Raw genomic sequence first — 26,197 nt, 5'->3', positions numbered from 1 at the left:
TTAGTTCCTTCTATAATATAGAACCTTTCTCTAGGTTAAGACTTACTGTGCTCTTCTAAGGGTGTTGGGCCTCATTATTTTCTAGTTCTAAACCAAATACTAAAGAAAGATGTAACCATCGGGGGCTATTTAACATACAAGCATGCATCTCTATTTACTAGCCTGGGCTGGTTTTAGAAGAGAACACACTTTACCTCATTGCCCTTTATGCCTGTGACAACAAAAGCTCTGGAGTCACACTAGAATTACAAAGACAGAACCACAAAGGGAAGGTGAGGTCTTCCCTTTGTAAATGTCCGGCTGACAGTTTGAGAGGAGGAGTGTCAAATTCACTCTCATTTGGTACCATCAATCAGATAATCTAAATGTCCCATTCAAAAGAAAGCAAAACTCAGGAAAATTTGTTGCTGGGTCATCCTATTCAAGTCTTATCTGTTCTGTTTTCATTGTTGCTCCTAGGAAAAGTATTCCCCTTACTCACTCTTCACATCATTAAGCTGTTCTGTCCAAAGGAGATTAGGAAGTGCTTGTAAAAACTGCTGCTAAATCAACAGGTGGAGATAAAAAACCATCTTGTCTTTCTCAGCAGTGACTTGGCTAGTTGTAAGTAATACTGAATGCAAATCTGGCAATCTATCTTCATACTTCTTTTCTAACAACATTCACACCTGATTCTGTGTCAGTAGCAAGAATGCAATAGCAACAGCTTCACATTCCTGGCTGGAATAAGAAATACCAGGTATTTTGGCTCAGTATTTGGAAAGGACATCTTGATATACATGTAGTAGGTTATGGCATTGAGGTCAAAGCTCCAACTCCGGTAATTTTTCTCATAGACACCAATAAATCAGGAGACACAAAACCAAGGGTAATTTATTAGCAAAGGAGCTACAAAAATACGCACTTTCTCTCACGACATTAGGAATGAGATTTTCTTTAGTTTGACAAATATTGAACATTTTCTTACTTAGGACCATGATGTTAAAAAAAAAAAACCCTACAAATAATACATTTGCTTAAAAATCCTTAATAGATTATTCTATTGGAAGGGAAATCTTGCCCCAACAGTTACCAGAAAAATATTCCCCCGTCCTCTCACCTGTTTATGAGGACCCCTGAGTATATGTGCCTTAGCGCCTTCACAAGCTGTCCTCATTGCTTCCAGTGATGGTGTGCCCAACAGATCCGTGATCAAATCCAACTATACGGAAATAAAATACAGACAGATAGCAATCTCATGGAAATAACTTTTCATTACTCTTAAATCATAGCCTTAGAGATGTGGACCAAATTTGGGGGAAAAAAACTTAAGACAAGCTCTAGATTAACTGACAGGAGCCCCTACTTTCACTTTCTGGCCTATTAAAAAAGAATTCTAGGAATTTATAACAAATTCCTCACATAAAGGAATTTAAATATATTCCTGTTAATTTGTTATTCTTAATATTTAAAACAAATAATCTTGTTATAATTCCTGTTATTTTATTATTCCTATTTATTATTTAAAGGTTCCTCTTTATCCTATTCCTATTTATCCTATTATTTATAATATATATAGGATTATCCTATATATCCCATTCCTATTTTTCCTATTAAAGTTCCTATTTATTTATATAAAAGTTCCTATTTATATGATAGAAATATAGAAATATGTTTTGATAAGCATGACATTCTAAGACTAGAGCAATTTGGGAGTCTGCATCTGTCTGCCCTGTTTTCTTGATACTATAGCATCTAAGATCTTTGCAGAGTTGAACTCCTCTTCTATTGATGGCTAATGACTATTCTTTCCAAACAGTTAATGAATGGATTCTGATGCTTCAAATGGATGCGGGCTCACCAAGGAGCTAATCCACAAATCGGACACCTGTGATTTAATAAATCCTGAAAACATTCACACCTGAAATGAAAGCTAAGCTCTCCATGCTTGGGCCAGTGTACATCCTTTACATTCTAGTCATGCTAGAAATTTCTTACACTGCCAGAAAACTGTGATACTTAGAAAATATGACACTGCATAAGACCGCATTTAGTTAGCTGGACACAATAAAAGAGACCAATAAAACAGCCTTCTTGCAAACAAGTCTTTGGGTAGCAAACTATCTTACCAATATTCTGTAGTGTCACAATTGTTCTAACTTCATAACTAATTATCAGTAACATTTCATTTGGATTCCTCCAGGATGGGAAATTCTTACCTAGAGAACACTTCTTTTCCTGGTTCTGGGCTTGCCGAATATAAAGCACTATTTATCTAAACCATGGGGTAGCCATCAGCATCACCACCCTACAGGTTAATGGAGAAACTTGAGAAGCTTGCTTTCCACAGAAGTAAAGATCTCTATACAAAGCTTTTTGGGAAAAGGACGTAGGTGATACTTTTGGATCTCTAATAACCACACTAAAGGCAGAAGGAAATGACTAGCTTCTAAAAACAAATTGAAACATTCAGAAAGTTGTCTAAAATGGGTCAGCTCCATAGATGAGAAACACTTTTATGATGTCTGTTAGTATTGGGTAATTAAATCTCAAAGATACAGAGAAAATACAACAGGAAATAATGAATTCCATTAGAAGTTAGAGCCTTTTCCTATTTTAGATCTTCGTTTCTCACCCCAGCACACACCAACAATTAGACAGACATGAATTCTCCCGTAGTGGCTATGTCAGACTGCCAAACTGAAGATCTATGTATTTCTCTAGCAAATGAGATATCTGAACTCCAGTCCAGTTGCTTCACACTTTCCCTCACATATTTTTTGCAGCAGCAATTCAAGATTCTTGTTCCATATATAGGATTTGAATACCTCATTATTATTTTTTACTTAAGCTTTTCTGTATGCAAGGTAGTAGTCACATTCATTTTATGACAGCTTATGTCCAGATATGAGAGTCTTATAGGTTAAGTCTGTTAAACTTTACTTTCTAAAGAAATTGAAAAGTGAGTATTGTCAACAGTACCCAACATGAGATTACATATTATATGTACATAATTTTTTAACACCAGAATCAATTTTTAAGATGTAAAATTTAAAAAAGACAGTTTGAATGTATAGCATAGAAAAATTTAAATGTTGATAAAAGCAGATATAGTTTCTAACCTATTAGGTAAAAATTCTTTGTAGAAAAAGCATAAAAGAAATAATTCTGTTTGGTCAAGTGCCTGAATTATTTACAAAGACACAGTAGTCAGTGTGATCTTTTAAAATGTCATTAATCAAATCTTAATATTCCTATGGTCAAAACCTTCATTTACGTTTTCTATCACACTTGGAATAAAATCTTAAGGCCTTATCATGTCATCATGGCCAGGTTCTTTCTCACTTTCTGACCTCATCTCCTACAGCGTCTTCCATCACATGCCATCCCTCCAACATGCCATGCTTGTTCCTGCCTCAGGGGCTTTGTTATGATGGTTGTCCCTCTTCTTGTAACTTCTTCAGCATCTTGCTGCCTCATTTTATGTGGGTGAAATGTTATCTCCTCAGAGAATCCTTTAGTGCCTGCTCTGCTCTGCCACCATTCTCTATCCCTAACCTGGCTACATTTTTCTTTATGGAACTTCCATTACTTGGGATCATATTTATTTGCATACTTATTTTTGTCTCATGTGAAAGTTTCACAAAGGTTAAGAACAACGCTGTCTTATTTACTGCTGTATCCCCAGCGTCCTGGCACACTACCACCATTGTAATTGCAAACATTTACAGAGTGCTTACTATGTGCCAGGCCCCATTTTCAGCTTTCCTGCTTCATTGTACAATAATCCTCAGAACAGTTTTAGGGGCCAAAAAACAAAAAAAAAAAAAGAAGAAGAAAAAAAAAAAAGGAAGAGAGAGGTTAAGTAACTTACTCAAGATTTAACATAAGTGGTGTAGCTAGGATTTGAACCCACCAATCTGAGCTCATGGTTACTACATTATTTTCATGCAAGCGAATTAATAAAAATACCTAGTAATTATCCCAAGAAAATATGTGTAGTAGTGAATAATTACCTTTAAAGACAATTAAAGTAACATGTAGCTAACAAAGTAGCTTCTAAAGGATTCTCTGAGATTATATTTTAATCATCTCCTGATGTTCTCTGCCATATTTAGATATTTTAGTCCAATAATAAAAGTTAGAAATTTTCCTAAATGTTCAGATTTCAAGAAATCAACACAATAAAAATTTACATTCTAAGCACAAAGTGTAAGTACATTAAGTCACCAATACATTTTCAAGTCAGAGCCATTCACTTAGAAGGAAAAGAGGCCTTCTAACAACTGAAGATTATGCCTGTGCAAATTGTCACAGCAGAGCTCGCGGCTATGCATCAGTGCATATAATAATGTCAACAGGCCGGGTGCGGTGGCTCATGCTTGTAATCCCAGCACTTTGGGAGGCTGAGGCAGGTGGATCACCTGAGGTCAGGAGTTCGAGACCAGCCTGGCCAACACAGCAAAATCCTGTCTCTACTAAAAATACAAAAACTAGCCAGGTGTGGTGCAGCGCCTGTAATCTCAGCTACCTGGGAGGCTGAGGCAGGAGAATCACTTGACCCTGGCAGGTGGAGGTTGCAGTGAGCCAAGATGGCACCATTGGACTCCAGTCTGGGCCACAAGAGCAAAACTCTGTCTCAAAAAATAAATAAATAAATAAAATAATAATTATAATAAATAAATAAAGTCAATACACACTCTAAAGGCTCATGAGTTACAAAATGAATCTCTTTGTAATCTTCAACTTTTATAACTTTCTAAATTTTAAGTGAACAAAATTTCCTAAAAGCAAATTAGACAGTATAATGAATAAGCCCAAGACACATGTGCAGGATAGATTTTTCCTTCAAATCTGTAATAGAATTGAAACTAAAGCCTTAAATTGAAATCATACCTGCTGAATGGGACTCTGTGCCTGAAACAATATTCTTCGTCCTAGTAGTTCTGCAAAGATACATCCCACAGACCAGATGTCAATAGCATTGCTGTAATGACGGCTGCCCATCAGGATTTCCGGAGCCCGGTAATACTGAGTAACAACTTCCTGAGTCATATGACGGGATTCATCTAATTCTTCCACTCTGGCCAATCCAAAATCACAAATCTAAACAGAAAAGGCAGTCAAAACATTGTCAAGCAAATACAAATGAAAGAGTAAAACAAAACATCAAAACCTTGATAGGGCACTGAACTTTGAAACTTTTTTTTTGAGACGGAGTCTTACCCTGTCACCCAGGCTGGAGGGCAGTGGCACAATCTCAGCTCACTGCAACCTCCGCTTCCCGGGTTCAAGGGATTCTCTTGCCTCAGCCTCCCAAATAGCTGGGACTACAGGTGCCCGCCACCACGCCCGGCTATTTTTTGTGTGTGTGTGTGTATTTACTAGAGAAGGGGTTTAACCATATTGGCCAGGCTGGTCTCAAACTCTTGATCTCGGGTGATCTACCTGCCTTGGCCTCCCAAAGTGCTGGGATTACAGGCGTGAGCCACTGCACCCAGCCACTCTGAAACACTTTTAATGATACAGGTATAGTATATTTATGTCAATATACAATCTGGTTTTATTTGGTTAGAGAGGAAAAAAGTCTCAAACTTACATCATTTTCTTAAAAATATTCTTCTCATCTTTATTAATAAAAACATGTCTGTTTTCAGTTGATAATCAAAGCAAAAAAACTAGGTGAACATAAACGACTTTATTTATTTTTAGACAGGGTCTCACTCTGTCTCACTGGCTGGAGTGCAGTGGCGTGATCGATCTGAGGCTCCTCCCACCTCAGCCTCCTGAGTAGCTGGGACTACAGGCACATGCTACCACGCCCGGCTAATTTTTGTGTTTTTTTTTTTTTTGTAGGGATGAGGTTTTGCCATGTTGTCCAGGCTGGTCCTGAACTCCTGAGTTCAAGCAATCTGCTTGCCTCAGCCTCCCAAAGTGCTGGGATTACATGCGTGAGCTACTGCACCTGGCCAATTGCATACTTCTAGGTTTGATTTAGAGACCAACTGTTGGCCAGGCACAGTGGCTCATGCCTGTAACCCCAGGGATTGGGAGGCTGAGGTGAGAAGACTGCTTGAGAGATCAGGAGTTTAAGACCAGGCTGGACAACATAGCAAGATCTCAACTCTACAAAACAATTTAAAAAAAAAATAGCTGGGCGTGGTGGTGTGCACTTGTAGTCCCAGCTATTCTGGAGGCTGAGGTGGGAGGACTGCATGAGCCCAGGAGTTTGAGACTACAGTGAGCTATTACTGTGCCACCACACTCCAGCCTGGGAGACAGAGTGAGATTGAGACCCTATCTTTAAAAAAAATTTAAAAACCATGACAAAACCAACTACTTTCAAGACTAGTTTATAGACAAAGATATCATAAGACAAAGGGGTGTATCTTGAAGGCTCCTTAGCGGAGACTATGCCTGTCGTCTTTATGAAATATATATAAATTTCTTTAAAGCAATGGGTTTCAAACTGACTTCAGTGGAATCTAGTTCTGACTTTAGGCATTCCATAAATATTATATCCAAACTTCACATGTACTTATCTATTTAAAATACAAATTCACACTCAAATGTATAAATACGTTAAAACGTAGTACACTGTAGAATACTAATGCTACTGGGTTCATTCATTTCTTCATGCCATACATATTTAAGTTAGTACTTGTTATATTACAGATGGTATGTTAGAGTCTGGAGATACAGTAATAAGTAACAAAAACTGGTTAACTTCTATACAAACTTAGAAATAAATCTTTTCTTGCTATTTCTGCTCAACTGAAAAGTATGCTGAGGGTTACAAGGTGAGCTATTAATAAACAGCAGCAGTGCCACCACCAGCAACTACTGCTTATCTTTAGGAATTAAAATTTTCTTGATATGGGGCAATCAAAACACAACAACTAGGAGCACTGAGGATGAGATCAGATAGTAATGGCCATCTAAACTCCAGTGTTCTCACTGATTAACTTTACAAGTCACAATATTGCAAGTGATAAAATACGATTTTAAATCTGTTTTCTAAATTGAAGTCCCCATATGAGATTTTATTTGAAAAAGAGTTCTGGCAGCTTAAAAAGAAAATCTGAAAACTCCGTTCTAAAGAAAACAAAGTTTACTCCCCAATTTTTGGCAATCCCCTCTTTCTGATTTGAATCTACTATGTCTGGTTACATCAAATGAATTCAGATGTGTATGTAGGAATGAGTCAGTATGAAGCCACCATCTTAACAACTTAAGAATGCAGGAAAATTTTCCATACTATACAGATAAACCATATAACATAACAACAAAAGCCCAAGTTCATCAAATATGTTCAAACAACATATACATATATATTTTTTTGAGACAGTCTCACTCTGTCATCCGGACTGAAGTGCACTGACACGATCTCGGCTCACTGCAACTCCTGCCTCTCAGGTTCAAGCGATTCTCGTGCCTCAGCCTCCTGAGCAGCTGGGACTAGAGGCACGCGCCACCACGCCTGGCTAATTTTTATATTTTTAGTAGAGACAGGTTTTTGCCATGTTGGCCAGGCTTGTCTCAAATTCCTGGCCTCAAGTAATCCGCCCACCTCGGCCTTCCAGTGTTGGGATTACAGGCGTGAGCCACTGCGCCCGGCCAAAATAACATATAATATTTTTAAAACTCTATTACTTGGCCATGACTCTTGAGGGTATTTTAAAAAACTAAACCGACAAAAGGAAAGAACACAATTTTTTCTCGTATATGAAAAAAACCAACCAACCACCCATCCAACAAAAAATGACTTCTGTTATAAAGCAAATTCCTTATTAAAAACATCAGTATGATTTGTCATTTTTAGTAACTTATCTGGAAGACAACCTGAGTCCAAAATAGGAAGCTAACATGATCAGATAACTAAAAAAATTCCAGCAAAATTATCCATCTTGTGCTTAATAGGAAACAAAACACATTCACAATATGGAAGGATACCGATTTTTAAAAACGATTTTGTTATAATGATCTTCAATGTATTTGTATGTTTGAGAAGAAAGAACTAGCGTCTGTAGTCTAGCACTCTATTCTGGCTTTTTAAAAGTAGGCCTGTAAGATGAGTCAAAGGAGTGGAGCAAAATTGGTTTGTTCTGATTTGTGTGTTGTGTATTCATGAATGGCATTTTCCTTTAGTTGCCCATTCATACCGTCCGACATTATAAAACCATAACAGACAATTTGGAAAATGAACTTCAAGCAGTTAATGGCATCAAACATGACAGGTCTTGCACAAAATCCTGTGTGAAGTCTTCCAATCAAAAACCAAAAGAAGAAGAAATTGGCTTAAACGGTCATAAGATTGATTAGGTATGAATAGGACAAAAAAATTTCTAACTTTAAGGTTTAAATTTTTTTTTTTAAATAAAAACAATTATGGGGATAAGTTGCAAGTTCTCTTTAAAAAGTGAAAAGGTGGCAGGAAAAACTCAATAACCTATAGAAGAAATACTTTAGATTTTGGGGGCAATTAACTTCTCTGTGGAAACAAAAGACTGAATTACAACATCAGCTATTTTTAGGGAAAATATGAAAAATAGGTTTTCGTCTTTCTAGAGCTAAAATAAGGGTGAAGGCTCTTCAAGGCTATAACAAAGGGAGAACTTTCATTCATAAGCAGTATCATCCACCAGCTTTTCAAGAGAACTGACCTACAGTTCAGAGATATCATTTAAAATAAAAAATGAATTTTATTTATACATTTGGTTTTATTACTTAGTTTAACCACCAGCAACCTAAGTAATAATGATAGTCTTGATTATTTTTAAAGTGGGTAACATTTTAAAAACTTATTTTTCTTCTCAAATATAGCAGTTAAAGGCCCTTATTTCCAATTTCTATTATGAGGAAAAATATAGTGGACCTCTCTCTATTCAAGAGTTCTGCCAATACACATCTGTATTAGAGGTAGGGAAATACAAATATGTGGACTTTGCTATTTGCAAGCCCCTTTTCAAATGAAAGAAATGGCTGTACTAGGGAAGAGAAGTAAAACTGAAACTGATGACTTGAAATTTTGGAACTACTAAATATAATTCTGTAACCAATTCCACTTCAGAGGAATAATTAAGAATTGGCTACTATACATTATGGAAATACATTGAATAGGTGCCTATTACCCTTTTCTGGTTTGGCATTTTCACTTCTTTTTTTTTTTTTGGAGACAGGGTCTCACTCTGTCACCTAGGCTGGAGTGCAGTGGTATGATCACAATTCACTGCAGCCTTGATGCTCTGGGCTCAGGCGATCCTCCTGTCTCAACCTTCTGAGTAGCTGGGACTACAGGCATGCATGACTATACCTGGCTAATTTTTGTATTTTTTATTGAGATGGGGTTTTGTTTGCCTAGGCTGGTCATGAACTGCCGGGCTCAAGCAATCTGCCCGCCTCAGCCTCCCAAAATGCTGGAATTATAAGGCATGAGCCACCGTGTCTGGCCAGCACTATCACTTTTAAATATGTTTCTACTTCTGACTTTGCTACCTTGGTCAAACAGCATATAGAAATGTTAGCTGTGTAAAAATGTAGATGGTCTTCCTAAAAGTCACACTTCATTCTCTTATATAAACAGATGCTTGCTGTTCTAATATTTCTTCTGATATGTGCTTCTTTTAATAATGGAACAATCTGTAAAGGAGTCACCTTCTCTATTCTTTCTAGCTACACTGTAATTCCAATTTCAGAGTTTCTAAAACATAGGCAAACTATCATGAAAAGAACATGAGGCAGGACTACAAATTATTACTATGGCTATGAGTAGTGATATGGAGAAAACTGGGTTAACTTTTGGTAAAGTAATGGAAATGAACTTATTTCTTTCACAAAAATATGTTGTTCTTTAACCTGCCTTGACATTCTGATTTTTCTCAGGTATTTAAATAAACTGAAAAGCTACCTTTAGAACACAGTTGCTGTTCACAAGGAGATTCCCTGGCTTAATGTCTCGATGTAAAATGCCAGCTGAATGGAGATATTTCAAACCTGAAATAACAAACAGATTTAATTGCAGATATTTAATTCCTTTTACTCAACCAATAATTTTTTAAAAACCTTGGAAGAAAACAGTAGAGGATTTAAAATTGTTCCCTAAATAACTGCATAACGAACATTATTAAAAGCTAGTCTCACCTCAAAATACCATAATTTTGCTACAGTAAAAATGTCACCAAAGGTTTGCAAAGTGTAGAGATAATGTCTATAATTTCAACAATTATGTAGGTTTAAATACAGATAAGCTTCTTAGGCACTCGAGTTAAGACCATATTAATAACCTTAGATTGCTAGTCAGTGTGGCTATTGGACTGCTGTTATTGATACTCTTAACCTGCAACTCGGAGCCTTCTCCAACAAAACAGTTTCCGTTAACCCACATGGAGTCTTTCCCAGGACAAGTGTTTCACTGGTAAGACAAAATTCAGGAACTTGCCCACACTGTCAGTAGTATTCTTTACCACTCAGAATCAGGAGGGTAATGAACCACTTTAAAAATATTTCTGACATCTTAGAAGACCAGTGCCTTCATTCAGTACTGCTAAAGGTCCCAGCCTCAACGTTGAGTCCTTATTGTGTGCGTTTTTCCTTTTCTTTTCTTTCTTTTTTTTTTTTTTTTAATTTGAGACAGGGTCTTACTCTGTAACCTAGGCAGGAGTGTGGTGGTATGATCACAGCTCACTGAAACCTCAACTTTCCTGGCTCAAGCCATGCTCCCACCTCAGGCTCCTGAGAAGCGGGAACTATGGGCATGTACCACCATATCCGGCTAATGGGCTGAGTCTTTTTTGGATAAAATGTAGCAAATCACATTTTTCACAAGTACAAAAAGAGCCAATATCTTCCCCATTTTCCCCTACCACAGAATATGAACAAATCTATTGGAGGTGAACATTTTTAGTTTTTTTGAGACGGAGTCTCACTGTGTCGCTCAGGCTGGAGTACAGTGACACGATCTCAGCTCACTGCAGCCTCCATCTCCCAGGTTCACTTGATTCTCCTGCCTCAGCCTCCCAAGTAGCTGAGACTACAGGCGAGCGCCACCATGCCCGGCTAAGTTTTGTATTTGTTTAAAGTAGAGTGTAGTTTTGCCATGTTGGCCAGGCTGGTCTTGAATTTCTGACCTCAGATGATCTGCCTGCCTCAGCATCCCAAAGTGCTGTGATTACAGGCATGAATCACCACGCCTGGCCTGGAGGTGAGCTTTTTAGTTTTAATATTGCTTATGTGGCCAGGTGCAGTGGCTCACGTCTGTAATCCCAGACCTTTGGGAGGCTAAGGTAAGCGGATCACGAGGCTCAGGAGATCAAGACCATCCTGGCTAATATGGTGAAACCCCATCTCTACTGAAAATACAAAAAAACTAGCTGGGCATGGTGGCAGGCGTCTGTAGTCCCAGCTACTTGGGAGGCTGAGGCAGAAGAATGGCGTGAACCTGGGAGGCAAAGCTTACAGTGAGCCGAGATTGTGCCACTGCACTCCAGCCTGGGCGACACAGTGAGACTCTGTCTGGGGAAAAAAAAAAAAAAAAAAAAGCTTATGTATTTTCATCCTTTTGGCATTTATTTTTCAATCGCTGTAAAGAATCTCTTAATTCTATGAATTCTGGGGCGGGTGTGGGGGGAAGTATTTTACTTACTAGGTAAGAAAGCTGTTTTAGGCAAAATTCTCATGGACATACTTGATGGCCAGAAGTGTCAATAATGTTGGCCCAAATCCTTTCTCAGTCAAGTACGTGCTCTTTAATGAGCCAGTCTAGAGTTATTTAGCTGGCTCTGTTTATTGGTCTTCCCAATCTACTTTGGTTTTAAGGGTCATTTTGTTTCTCTGGAGTTGGCTTCAGGTATGCCAGCCAATACTCAGACAGGCCCACCTACTGTTGGCTTGCAGGACGGACGTCATCCATAGGGGATATAGTCACTTTTCACCTGAGTCGTCTGATGACACATATTCCTATTCTGTTGAAAACTAAAGGCTGTTTTGTGAACTTGTGACAAACCATCCTGCTTATTCACCTAGATTAGCCCACTCAACTGCCTAATGAATTTGACAGGGCTTTCTCTTTCATTACTGAAAACAAGAAATATTTGGCAACCCTAAAAAGCTTCTTCATTAACATTAAATATAGAAATTATAAAATATGCTTTGTCAAAAGAAAAAAGTCTTTAGAGAAGAAGAAAACCTTGGAAGGTCAGATTAAAGTCTAAATGAGAAGCAAAACATTTCATTTACAGTGTGACAGCACCTTTTTCTTCATAAAGAAATCTTACCTCGCAAAATCTGATAAAGAAAAACTTTGACATGATCTGAGCTGAGTGGTTGAGGAGAGACGATAATTTTATGTAGGTCACTCTGCATCAATTCTGTGACAACATATCTTGAAGTTTTAAGTTAAGGAGAGTTCAACGAATTCAGTCCCCTACCCCCTCAAAGTGGTGACCAGATCCAAAAAATAACTTCCATTCTCAAGGCTGGAAAAATGGGCAAAGAAAGCTTCTAGACAGCATGACATAGGTGAGAATTCCAGCCCTCACAAGATAAAACACTACTAAAATCAAAAGAACTTACATGTTTAAAAGTCAGCAGGAGTAAACGACCAAATGATTTCCTTATAATCACCATTATAAAAGACAAAACCAAAGGTAAACATTTTAAATAACAGCCAGGCCAGGAAAAGTATGACGACCAAACAGTCTTGAGTTCTACTTAGACATGTTACAGGAATGTCCTCTGAATCCAAACAAATGGGGGTTGGTGATCTCATCTTAGACCACCATGACACCAATGGAAAAGATCACGACCTATCCAAGGGCCGTGGCTTGTTTCATTATAAAATATGGTATTCCTAAACACATGTAAAGTAATTAGTTAAGTCTCTCCACAATCTTAGTAATTTAGTTCTTTTATTATTTAACTTTGTATGTATTTATGAAACACCCCTCCCCACTACCACCAGTAGATTTCAAGCTTCCTATACGTTGTACTCTGTTGTATGTCTAGGGTTTTTTGCTCAATGGACACGTGGCAGATGATTAAAGGCTGGAGCCTGGAGAGCCATGGAGATATGGAATCCAAGACTCTTGTGAAGCACATGAGTGTTAGATACATTAGAGAAGCAAAAGTATGGTAAATCTTATAATTATAAAGTATTAAGTTTTCTTAAGGCAATTTCTAATTTAATGTTTTAGCAAAAACAAGTAGGAAAGGGGATAACTTGGGAACAGGGAGGAGAAATGATAACAGCCTTTGACAAAAGCAATTGAAAACTCCCTCCTCCTCGAGACATTTTTTCCAAATTGCTTTAGTCTCCTTTTTTCTTCAACCACTGTACGTTGAAATGCCCCATGGCTGCTGGTCCTCAGTCCTCTTCCCTATCCATACTCATGGATACTTGGATCCAGTCCCATGTCTTCAAATAATATCCATGCTGATGACTCCTAAATTTCTCTCTCTAGTTAATCTTCTTTCCTTAAGTGCAGACTTGTATATCAAACTGCCTATTATTTCCCCTGGATACCTAATTGACATTTCAAACTAACAAGTCCAAAACTGTCCAAATCTTTCTTAGTTGCTCGCACCACAAACCACATCAAGGAGTTATCCTTGACTCGCCCTTTCTCTTTCACTATACCTCCAATTTTCAGAAAATCCTTCAAAATTTAGCCAGAATTAACGCCACTTCTTATATCCACTGCTACTACTCTGGCCCAAGACTGCTATATTTCTAAAACACAGCAGCCAGGATAATTTTTTTTTACTATTATATTTTTTATTTTGCCTATATACTGAAATTTACTTTATTATATAGGAAATATAATTTTTAAGGCTTTATTAGACATTCTAAGATATTTTAGTCTTAGGTTTTATCATCCAGATTCTTTCCAAAGAAATATATTCTACTTCGTAATGAAAGTTAATGAGAAAATGATATTTGGCTTGTAGGATTCACTTATAGGACAGTTTTCAGTGACATGTTAAAATTATTCTATAAAATGATGAAGAGTTAAATAATGACATCAGGGTTACAGTTTTTAATGTTTTTATTCAAATTGTTTTTCTTAAAAAATTTTCAAACACACAAAAAATTACACAGAGATGACCCATATACACACTTACCACCTAGAATCTACACTGCATATTTTGCTATATTTGTTTTGTCACACATCTAACTATTGCTCTTTCCATCCATCAATTCATCCAAAACTGGATGCATGTCACAGAATGATCTTGTAGGATGAAGGCCAAATTATGTCATTTTTCTGCAAAAGCTTTCCATTTCATTTAAGAGCAAACGCCAGTCTTTAAAATGGTCTCACAGGCCATAAATCACTTGGCCTTCTTACTTCTCTGACCTCTTCTATTGTTTTCTTCCTGGATATTCTCTGAACGTACTAGACACACTCCAACCTTAGGCCTTAGCTATTCCCTCTTCACAGACTGTACTTCCTGACATCTATTTGTTAACTCTTTCACGTCCTTTGTGGTTTTGCTCCAATTTTATCTTTCAAATGAGGCCTACCTCAACCACTCTGACACTACAGTCAGGTGTTGTATAATGATGTTTGGTTGATGATAGACCACACGTATAAAGGTGGTCCCATAGATTGTAATGGTGCTGAAAAGTCCTATTGTATTGCCTAGGGGTGTCTTGGTGACTAACCCTGTGTAGGCTTAGGCTAATGTATATGTTTGTGTCTTATTTTAAAAAGTGAAAAAGCAACTCAGACCTCAACTCTACAAAAAATTTAGCCAGGTGTGGTGGCTTGCGCCTGTAGTCCCAGCAGTTACTGAGGACATTGACGTGGAAGGATTACCTGACCCTGGGAGGTCAAGGTTGCAGTGAGCCATGACTGCACCACTGCAATCCAGCCTAGGCAACAGAGTGAGAAAAATAAATAAATAAAAAGAAAAAAAAATTTTTATATAGCTGTACAATGTCCCTGTGTTTTAAGCTAAGTGTTAATACAAAAGAGTAAAATATTTAACAAAATTAAAAAGTTTAGAAAGTAAAAAAGTTACAGTAAGCTAGGGTTAATTTATATTAAAGAAACATTAAAAAAGAAACTTGGGGGGGGAGGAGGAAAAAAATAAACTTAGTGTAGCTTAACAGCACAGAGTTTATAAAGTCTATAGTAATGCACGGTAATGTTTTAGGCTTTCAGATTCACTCACCACTCACTGACACACCCAGAGCAATTTCCAGTTAAGTGCCCTATACAGGTGTACCATTTTTATCTTTTATATCATATTTTTACTGTACCTTTTCTATGTTCAGATATGTTTAGATATATAAATACTTACTGTGTTAAAACTGCCTACAGTATTCAGTACGGTAACAGGTTGTACACTTGTACAGGTTTGTAGCCTAGGAGCAATAGGTTATACCACACAGCTTAGGTGTGTAATAGGCTAGACCATCTAGGTTTGTGTAACAACCTGTACTCCCTGTCTACTTGCTATCCCCTTGCACAGCTTTACTTTTTCTTCTTCCCTTAGTAGTTATTATCCTATAATTTCCTTATGTTTATTCTGTCTGTATTGCCAAGCCTGCACCATGAAGGCAAGGGTTTTTGTCTTTGTTCACAAATCTATCCCAAACTCTTCGAATAGTGTCTGCACATAGTAGGTCCCTATAAATATTTGATGAATTAATGTATATTGAGTACCTGTTAGGTACTAGGTACTCTACTAAGTATTTTAAATATATAATCTCATCTAATTTTCACAGTTACTCTACAAGGTATGTAGTGGTACCCTAAATTTAGATAAAGAAACTGACATTAACAGAAGACAACCTGCCTATGGTTACATAGTAGTGAAGCTTTTAGATCTGATCATGTCTAACATTGCTTCAATGGTTCTATGCAATTTTGGATTTATCCTCTTTTCTTATTCTTTTTTTAAAGTAACATTTTTAAAAACTCTAATAAAGTAGGCCAGGTGGGTGGCTCATGCCTGTAACCCCAGCACTTTGGCAAGCCCAGGGGGTGGACTGCTTGAGCCCAGGAGCTCGAGACCAGCCTGGGCAACATGGAGAAATCCCATCTCTATAAAAAATTCAAGAAATAGGTCAGGTGCGGTGGCTCACGCCTGTAATCCCAGCACTTTGGGGGGCTGAGGCAAGTGGATCACTTGAAGTCAGGAGTTTGAGACCAGCCTGGCCAACATGGTGAAACCGTCTCTCTACTAAAAATACAAAAACTAGCTTGATGTGGTGGCGGGTACCTATAGTCCCAGTTATTTGGAGGCTGAGGCAGGAGAACCACTTTAACACAGGAGGCAGAGGTTGCAGTGAGCTGAGATCGTGCCACTGCACTCCAGCCTGGGTGACAGAGCAAGACTTTGTCTTAAAAAAAAATTTTTTTTTTAAGAAATAGATGAGCATTGTGGCTGGTGCCTGTAGTCCCAGCTACTCAGCAGGCTGAGGTGGGAGGATCACTTGAGCCCGGGAGGCAGGGGTTGCAGTGAGCCCTGATCTTGCCACTGCACTCCAGCCTGGGTAACAGAGTGAGACCCTGTCTCAAAAAAAACAAAAACCCCCACAACTATCACAAAATATACTAAATGTTCATTGCATTCTTTATAGAATAATTTCAACTAATAAATGCAGAAACAATTATAGAATTAGGAAAAAAATCACGGTTTTGCAATCTCTGGAGCTAGGCACCATCAATGGCTGGTAAAATCACTTGAAAAGGATGAGTGTGAGACTGACATCACTTCAATCCACCACTCAATCTTAGCATAATTTAATGTGGAACAAGAATATTATGTTTGTGATATGCACAACACTGTCTAGAAGTATTCATGCCCCCAAAAACTTAATTTGAATGTAATCAATCATCTAGCTCTAATGACCAGTTAACTAGAAATATGTGGAATTAAAAAACAAGACATTAAGAAGAAGCAATCTGCTAAACACACAATGTGGACCACTCTTCAGGAAAAAATTATCTAACAAATCAATGACCATCCCCCTCCCACTGCCACAAAAAAAATGTGTGTTATGGGGTGAAGGGCAGGCAGAAATGTTTGGGATAAGAGACTCAAGAGACATAATAACCATACATACATGTGAACTTTGTTTAGATCCTTATTCAAAAAGTGACTCTTGAGGCAATCAGAGAACAGATATTAAGGAATTAGCTAATTTTATTAGGTGTGATAATGGCATAATGGGTTTTCAAGATACTTATCTGTTAGAAATTCACATTTAAGTATTTATAGGTGGGATAATGTGATGCTTGGTTATCTACTTTAAAATACTCCAGCCCTCCTTTCCCTTCCCCTCAATAAAAAGGAATAGAGGAAATGAGATTGGCAAAATGATTAAATATTGTTAAAGCTGAGCATGAGGTACATAAGTTATATACTTACATACTACTACCTCTCATATTTTTGTATATATTTTTGCATATTTTGTATATATTTTTATATATTTTGAAAATTTCCATAATAGTTTTCTTAAACTTCATTGTAGAAAATGTAAAATATATTTAAAAAGCAAGAATATTAAAAATATCCAGAATTCTACCTCTTTGGGTGAACTATAACATTCTGATGAAAATAATCTGCATGAGTACATGCATGTATATTTAAAATAAAACTGGTATTATATACATTGTTCCTTTTTTTTTAATACTTTAAGTTCTAGGGTACATGTGCACAATGTGCAGGTTACATATACATGAGCCATGTTGGTTTGCTGCACCTATCAAATCGTCATTTACATTACGTATTTCTTCTAATGCTATCCCACCCCCAGCCCCCCACCCCTTGACAGGCCCTGGGGTGTGATGTTCCCTGCCCTGTGTGCAAGTGTTCTCATTGTTCAATTCCCACCTATGAGTGAGAATATGCTGTGTTTGGTTTTCTGTCCTTGTGACAGTTTGCTGAGAATGATGGTTTCCAGTTTCATCCATGTCCCTGCAAAGGACATGAACTCATCCTTTTTTATGGCTGCATAGTATTCCGTGGTATATATGTGCCACATTTTCTTAATCCAGTCTATCATTGATGGACATTTGGGTTGGTTCCAAGTCTTTTGCTATTGTGAATAGCAAAAGTGCCACAATAAACATATGTGTGCATATGCCTTTATAGCAGCATGATTTATAAGGAATTCCTTGCTTATCGCATTCAATGGTCTAATAATGCAGAATTTTAATGACTGCATAGTGTTCTAACGTGTGGATATATTATAATTCATTTAACCAAGTGATCATTGTTAAAAAGCTATTTCTAATTTTACTTTTTACTATTTTATTTTTTGAGATGGAGTCTTGCTCTGTCACCCAGGCTGGAGTGGAGTGCCGTGATCTCGGCTCAGAATTCTGCAGCCTCCATGTCCCAGGTTCAAGCGATCCTCGTGCCTCAGCCTCCCGAGTAGCTAGCATTAGAAGCGCACACCACTGTGCCCGACTAATTTTTGTATTTTTAGTAGAGATGGGGTTTCGTCATGTTGGCCAGGCTGGTTTTTAACTCCTGACCTCAAGTGATCTGCCCACCTCAGTATCCCAAAGTGCTGAGATTACAGGTGTGAGCCACTGAGACTGGCCTATTTTTAACTATTTTAAATAACCTTGAGATAAACATCCTATACATAGAATTTTATGTGGATCTGAGGATATTATATATACTTTTAAAAAGTTTTAAAATACTGTAAACTCCATGATATTATATATATTCTTTTATATCATTTTACATGCTTAAATAGTACTCCATTTTACGTAATATGTCAGGAGTTAAGTCATCTCCTGCCACTGGATGTTTACAATATTATTGTTTCACTATTATGTAGCTCTGTGGGAGTGCTTAGAGCTTTAAGGTATTATTTCATGAGGAACCCTCAATTATATATAGATCCTCCTTCCTGGGTCAAGCATTTATTCAGAAGAGTTCTCCAATCTTCCTTCTTAGGATGAATAGGTCAGGCTGCCAGAATTCTATGTTAGTGGGTGTCCAGGGAATAAACTTTTCGTCTCCAGCAGGGTAGGGGAAGATCTGAGCATCTTACTACTTCTAAAACAGTCTTGCAACCAATCCGATGTTTAGGCCCACCTGTATCCCCACTTTCTGAGATAATTGATGCCTCTAATTCCTGAGACTTTCTGACATTCTGTAGCAAGAACCAACCTGTTTCTGGGTTCTCATTACTGCCACCTTAGATTTCTGCCTTTTCTAGTCTGAATTTTTAACCCTTTAGTGAAATTTAAGGGGACTACAGGAAGGAATGGTAGTAAAGATTTATGTTCTATCCACTGTGTTTTAAGGATGAAAACTCTTTACATGTTTATTGGCCACACATATGTGTGACCATGAAAGACAGAAAAAAAAAAAAAAGGAAAAGCAAGAGAGCAAACTGTTCCTGTCCTTTGCTCAATTTTCTACAGGGGTGATAATTTTTTTGTAATACTGCTTCTCATAGTAAGGATATTAACCTGCTAGTATGTACTGAAAATTTCTTTTCCACTAGGAATTCACAGGATGGTGATATAAAAAAACTGCTGCTTGCACCTTTAAGTCTTAATCAGAAGTCCCAATATTCCTGAGTTGCACTGGTTCCAGAATTCTCAAGGGAGAGGAAACAAAGGACCATTACACAGAAAAAACCCAAACAACAAAACAAAAACAAAAATTTCACAATTGCCATCCCTGTATTAAGTGTTTTGTTATGTTCTGAGTATCTGTGTCTTCCCAAAAATTCATAGGGTGAAATGCTAACCCCCAAGAAGATGTGATTAAGAGGTGGGACCTTTGGGAGGTGATTAGGTCATAAGGGGAGAGCCTCTCTATAAAAAGAGGCCTAATGGAGTTTGTCAGTCCTTTCCACAATGTTAGGTTATAGTTAAAGACTGTCAACTAGGAAATGGGCCCTCAGCAGACACCAAATCTGCCAGTAGTGTGATTTTGGACTTCCCAGCCTCCAGAACTGTCAGAAATAAATTAGTGTTGTTTATAAACCACTCAGTTTACGGCATTTTATTATAGCAGAATGGATGGACTAAGACAGTTATCAACTTGAGCTTTTTTTTTCTTGAGGCGGAATTTCACTCTTGTTGCCCAGGCTGGAGCGCAATGGCATGATCTCAGCTCACCACAACCTCCACCTCCCAGGTTCAAGCTATTCTCCTGCCTCAGCCTCCTGAGTAGCTGGGATTACAGGCATGTGCCACCACGCCCGGCTAATCTTTATATTTTTAGTAGAGATAGGGTTTCTCCATGTTGGTCAGGCTGGTACTGAACTCCCGACCTCAGGTGATCTGCCTGCCTCGGCCTCTCAAAGTGCTGGGATTACAGGTGTGAGCCACCGGGCGTGGCCGAAACTTGAGCTCTTATACAGGAAAAAAAAAATAATAATAATAATCCTGAAGTACCAATGGCCAGGCATGGTGGCTCATGCCTGTAATCCCAACATTTTGGGAGGTCAAGGCAGAAGGATTACTTAAGCTCACCAGTTCAAGACCTGCCTGGGCATCTTAACGACATCCTGTCTCTATAAAAAAAATAAAGTTAGCTGGGCATGGTGGCATGCATCTGTAGTCCCGGCTACTAGGGAGGCTGAGGTGGGAGGATCACTTGAGCCTAGGAGGTCGACGCTGCGGTGAGCCATGATTGTACCACTGCACTCCCACCTGGGTGACAAGAGTGAGTCCCTGTCTCAAAAAAAAAGTATAAAGCATTTATGTGTATGGGATGTCAGTCAGATCTGCTGAGTTTATTGACTTTTTTTTTTTGCTTTTGCCAGGATTGAAGAGTTCTTCCATGGATGTGAAGAACAGATTATATTCTATTCTACTTCACATATCTTCAAAATTGGCAGCCAAGTTGTGATGCCAGAATCCTTACTGTTAGTAGTGACAGTTGGTAAGCTCGCAAGCAGCGGAGAGAAAACATCTTAATTTTCAAGTTTATCAGGTTGAAACCACAGTGCTGGCACTTGGAAAATCTTGCTTTGACTTATAAATTTATAAATGAAATAAACTGATACAAAAGCCAAAAACAGAGAATAAGCATGAAATAATGTCATATGCTTTCTTCTAACAGTGGCTACATTTTCAAAGAAAGGAGAAAATGGAAAACTGACTGGAGGGAGTACTGTTCTAAGCAGATATTTTATAACTAAGTACTCATTTCAGAAAAAGAAATCTGACATTTCATCTAGCATTATGAAACCTATCAGGTCAGGGTGTTGCTCACCCTATACCTGCTGGATTTGAATGGACAAACTGAACTATTTTTGACCAACAATAACACTTTCATATGATTCAACACTGAGCAAAGTATTACCAGATATCAAAAAACTGAAAAGGTATTCAAAATGAATATAGAGCATGATTTCAAATGGTAAGTCAATTCCTTCATACTAAGACCACATACACACATGCATACTTTCTCACAAAATATAAACTAGCAGGCCTTCTGCTAAGCACAAATGACTACATCACTATGTCACTATCTTCAGGATCCATGAACTTCAAAAACCTTTCATTCAACCTTCTATGATCTATTATAATATTTAAGAAAGGAGAGTTTAAAATAATGCTACTTTTATATCTCTGCTTCTTGAGAAGATGACAGGTTGGGTTAAAAAAGAATAGGGGCAGGTTAATTAACTTTAATTAACTGGAAAGTTCAGGGCAAAATACATAGAGCTCCTGTCTACCTCTACCATTTCCCATTTACCCTTGTGCAGAAATGCTTTCCCTTTCTTTAGTATCTTTTAAACATAAAAGACTGGAAAATTTTAAATATAGGATTTTTATAAAGTGATTAAAACAGCCACTTTGCAGAGAATACGTTTTGTCAAGCTTTAGTTTAGCAAAGTAAATTCTTAGGGGAAATACATTTTTCACTCCATGAATAATGCAGTGTTTTTCTTTATAGAAAACAATGTAACAACCAGGCCAACATTTTAAAATTTTCTTTGGAAAATAATTCCTGAATTTGAAGCTCTAACAATATAGCTTCAAAAATTCAGAAGCAATACACACCACCTTATGATACGGTTTTTGCTTTGCTCTAGCAGAAATCCTCTGAAGTCTCAATCCCCAGCATAATGTCTCCCAGATGTCTCAACTAGTTGCCATGCCAACTAAAGCAGCTTAAATTAAATGAGGTCCTGAAACGGCACCTGCATCACTCCAGGTCTGTTGCACATTAAATAAAGCTCTCTTGACAGGGACTCAGAGGTGCCATTAACTTGAACAGCATCTATCTGATTATTGTTTCTGAGAAATTTAACGAGGGTCTCCAAACAAGAGTGGAAACAGGGTGCTCCTTCCCTCTGCCGGTCTTTCTAAATGGGACAGCCACTCCAACAGCTGGTGCACCCACTGGGTCAATGAATTTGCTATGGCCCTTTAAGTTACTATTGGATGAAGATAAACTATAGGACCAAAGTTAAGGCTTTCAGAAGAATATGAGCAGATTAACCACCTCTCCTATTTAAACGTGCCATTAAAAATATGATTGTTAAAAACACACTGTGCATGGTATGCCAACCTCAAAGTGATTTGAACAGCCCTACTATAAAACAAATTGCTGCTGATTGCAGCAATTAGTTAAGTAGCTCCATGAAATATGGATTCCAAATGTACTGATTTGCTTCAAAAAAAAAAAAAAACCCTGAATGATGCAAATGTTTTGGTGGGGGTGGGGGAGGAGGATAGCTCTGATGTCTCAGGTGCCCAAGAGAAATAACAATGTCTCTGTATTGTTTTAAAGAGTTAATTTTTAAAAATAATATTTCGAGCTTTTTTACTGCTTTCTCATGTTAGTCACTGGAGAATATCACTTAAAAGAAACACAAACTTGGGCTAGAGAGCTTAGATTCTTTACCCAAGGTCACATTCCCAGTCAGTAAAAAGCCAAGACTAGCTCAGGTTTCCTGACTCCTCATCTAGTGCTCTCTCCACTCCCGCCAAGCTGTTTCCCATGGAAACTTGCCTTTACAGGTCTGCTATTCCAATTTCTTAACCAAATATCACCACCATATGCAGGTTTCTATGAAACAAAAAACAGTTGAATTATTCTTAATTATGGGCTATGAGGAGAAGAAAAGGAGAAAGGATGTTAATATTTGAAGCTACTATGTGCCACTTCATATGTGATCTCATTTAATCTTCATAACACCTACTTTATAGCTGCTGTATTTCTATTTAAGAAATAAGCACACTGAGGCTGGGAGAGGTTAAGCTGCTCTACACAGTTTCCATTTAAATCTAGACTGTAATGATTCTGAAGTCTGACCCTTTCCATGAAGTTATATTACCTCTATTTGTTTACTATTAAAAGAGAAAACGAAATACATAAGACTGCCATTACTTAAATGTTGCAAAAACCAGGCTTCAAGCAAAATCAGAAAATCAATATTGTATTACATAATGTGGTATTCCCTCCCTTGCCATGTTTTTTCCAAATAAGAAGTCACTGTCTTCATTCTTCGACAAATTTTGAATAGCAGCATGTACAAGATGCCAATCTAGATACTAGAAATGCAGTGGTGTACAAGACAGCTCACTGCTTTCACTGAGAAACTCAACAGCCTAACAAGGGAGACAGACAATTAAATAAGCAACTGCAATTCACTCAAAGATTACAACACTGTTACGGCTATTCATCTCATAAAGTTCCTTAGGTTCGAATTGAATAAGCCAGACTTGCCATCATAGAGCCACCAGGAATAAAAGCAACAAAGTTGCACAACAAAGATATATTCTTCTAAAGAGATAAATCTCTAAATTAGAATTACTAATTTCCAATAACTAAAGAGATTTCAACAAGTGAGAAACCATCAAAAAAAAGCTTTCTTCAGCACCTACAAATTACTGCATCAGATGTGCAAACTAGTTGGCAATTTATCTATACTGTATAAAAAACATATACACTCATATTTGGTTTCCTAAAATGGTTCATCCTTAACAATTTATTTAAGCCAGGCACAGTGACTCATATCTATTAACCCGGCATTTTGGGAGACCGAGGCAGGAAGATCACTTATGGTCAGAAGTTCGAGACCAGCCTGGGCAACATAAAGAGATCTTGTCTCTACAAAAAAAATTTAAAAATTAGCTGGCTGTGGTGGTGCGCACCTGTATTCCCAGCTACTTGTGCCTAAGGTGAAAGGATTTTAAGTTTAAGCTCAGGAGTTCGAGGCTGCAGTGAGCCCTGATTGCCACTGCACTCCAGCCTTGGCGACAGAGCAAGACCCTGTCTCCAAAAAAAAAAAAAAAAAGTTTTTTATAAACAACATGAAAAGTAATAAAAATAAAATGAACATTTATTGAATGCTCACTATTTGCAAGACACTTCTTTAAGTACTTTATATGAACTATTTCATGAATCTCCACAACACAAATAGCAAGTTATGCTAAAAAACTAATTTTTCTCTTTTTGAGGTTTAGTATTTCCTTTCGGAAGAAATTGAATCCAAAGACACCTGAAGTAACTGCTCAATCTACCCAAGTACTTTTATTCATTTCTTCCAGCACCTGAATTTTAGTTTTAGTTCTGTTACTGGCAGAACACAACCACAAATAAGAAATAATCCCACATTTGCAGAGGATTTATCTGTTTGCTGAAAAGTATTTTTGAGCTTACCATGCCACTTTTAACATAGGTCACCTCATTTAACCCTTATAACAACATGTGGCTATTTCCACATAATAAGTCTAAACTGCTAGTGAAGAAATGTCTGACAAATAATGATAACCTTTTGGCCAATGACTTAAAAATAAAAAGGATAAAAAAATCAAGAGGCAAACTTTGCTACCTCATTCTCTTTATCTCAGTGTCTCTTTCCACCTCCTGAGTATTTACTTCCTTCAAGTCTTTTACCTCTTACCCTTCTTTAGTCAAATTATAAAAATAATCCTGACAATACAAGAAACATTTTCCCTGCACTTATGAATCATATATGCTTAAATAGCTTCATATCCCCTCATATTTTTTAAGTGCATGAGAACTAAAAAGTTAGTGTATACATACGTATAAATGTTTATATGTATGTGTACAAAAGAAAAGGAACTCCTGGCTACTTTTATGTGTGTAGGGGGGGTACAGGGCTTGGACTAGCCCTTTACAGATTTGTTTTTAAGGTCTAAATTAGAGATTGCTGGAAATATAGGACAGGCCTTTGATGGTAGATAAAAGTTAAAAATATAAGTTTGGGAATAATTAGATAGTGTAAAAAAATAACAATTTCTACTTTCTACCAAATGAAATATGCCACAGTGAGGTATTTATTTGCATTTGGTTACAATCTTCTTTTTATTCGCATAAAAGTTTATCTTAAAAATATTTTTTTCCATTTCCTTCCTTTTATTAAAAAACTTGGATATTAAAATTATGGAAGCCTGTCACCATTAATGGGTTTCAAATTCAACCTTAAAAACATGACATTCTTTAGAATAATGCAACCAGTGTCAGCAGCTGAACTGTTAGTGGACAGTGCCCAAATATAATAAGCAGATTCCCACAAAGTTTGCTGAGAAGAAAACGTTTTCATGGAGGACAGAATTTGAGGCAAGAAAAAGCAAGAAATGAGACATCTTCTGAAGATCAAGGACATTAGATGGGAACATATTAGAGATATCAAAAAGGGAGAGAACAAAGAGGGGTGCTTAGAATTAAAAATAGGCCTGTACAATTTTCTCTGATGCAAAAAAGATTATGGGCAAGAAGACCAGGAAACTAATCTATAGCTTGGCAGCCATCTACACCTCAATGATAAGCCTCTCCTGACCTCTTGCTCCAATTAAAGCAGATCTGTACCATGATCAATATTTGTTTAACCCACCTCTACGATGCTGCATCTATTTTAGGAAGTAATTTAAGAATGCATGATAATCAGCCTCACACCAGAAATACTGACTACCCCAACTGTCAAAGGTAATTCTTCAGAAAAAGCTACACAGTCACCACAGAAACAAATGCTGACATCAAATTCTGACCTTCAATTACAAATAAGATGATTGAGTACTTTTCTGTTTTTAGGAAGTCATGATTACTCAGGCAGTCTCAGAGCCTGCAGGACTGGTGCCAACAGCATCTTTGTTTAACCATCATCATTAGCATCAATAAACACTGACTGGGTACTAAGTGGGTGTAGAGAACATGTTAATGACAAGACAGAGAAAAAAGATGGATGAACGCAAGGCAATAGCCAAGAGGTTGGAAAAAGACTGACACTGACATGTAAAAATCAAGGAGAGGG

The 26,197-nt window shown here is 37.4% G+C and overlaps 1 protein-coding gene across 2 annotated transcripts in view; it reads right to left on the bottom strand.

Moving 5' to 3' along the window:
• NLK (nemo like kinase) overlaps positions 1-26,197 on the bottom strand; it is a 157,797-nt gene that overhangs the window by 21,716 nt on the left and 109,884 nt on the right. For both annotated transcript variants that reach the window (XM_003912533.4, XM_009189932.3), the window contains exons 4-7: positions 12,252-12,358; positions 9,887-9,972; positions 4,876-5,085; positions 1,100-1,201 (exon numbers count right to left, since the gene is read on the bottom strand). In XM_003912533.4, coding sequence (XP_003912582.3) covers positions 1,100-1,201; positions 4,876-5,085; positions 9,887-9,972; positions 12,252-12,358 — 505 coding nt within the window. The remainder of the gene's footprint in view (positions 1-1,099; positions 1,202-4,875; positions 5,086-9,886; positions 9,973-12,251; positions 12,359-26,197) is intronic.

This window comes from Papio anubis, chromosome 17 (assembly GCF_008728515.1).
Source record: "Papio anubis isolate 15944 chromosome 17, Panubis1.0, whole genome shotgun sequence".
Classification (NCBI taxonomy): Eukaryota; Metazoa; Chordata; class Mammalia; order Primates; family Cercopithecidae; genus Papio; species Papio anubis.
This window is presented reverse-complemented; position numbering and strand designations above follow the sequence as displayed.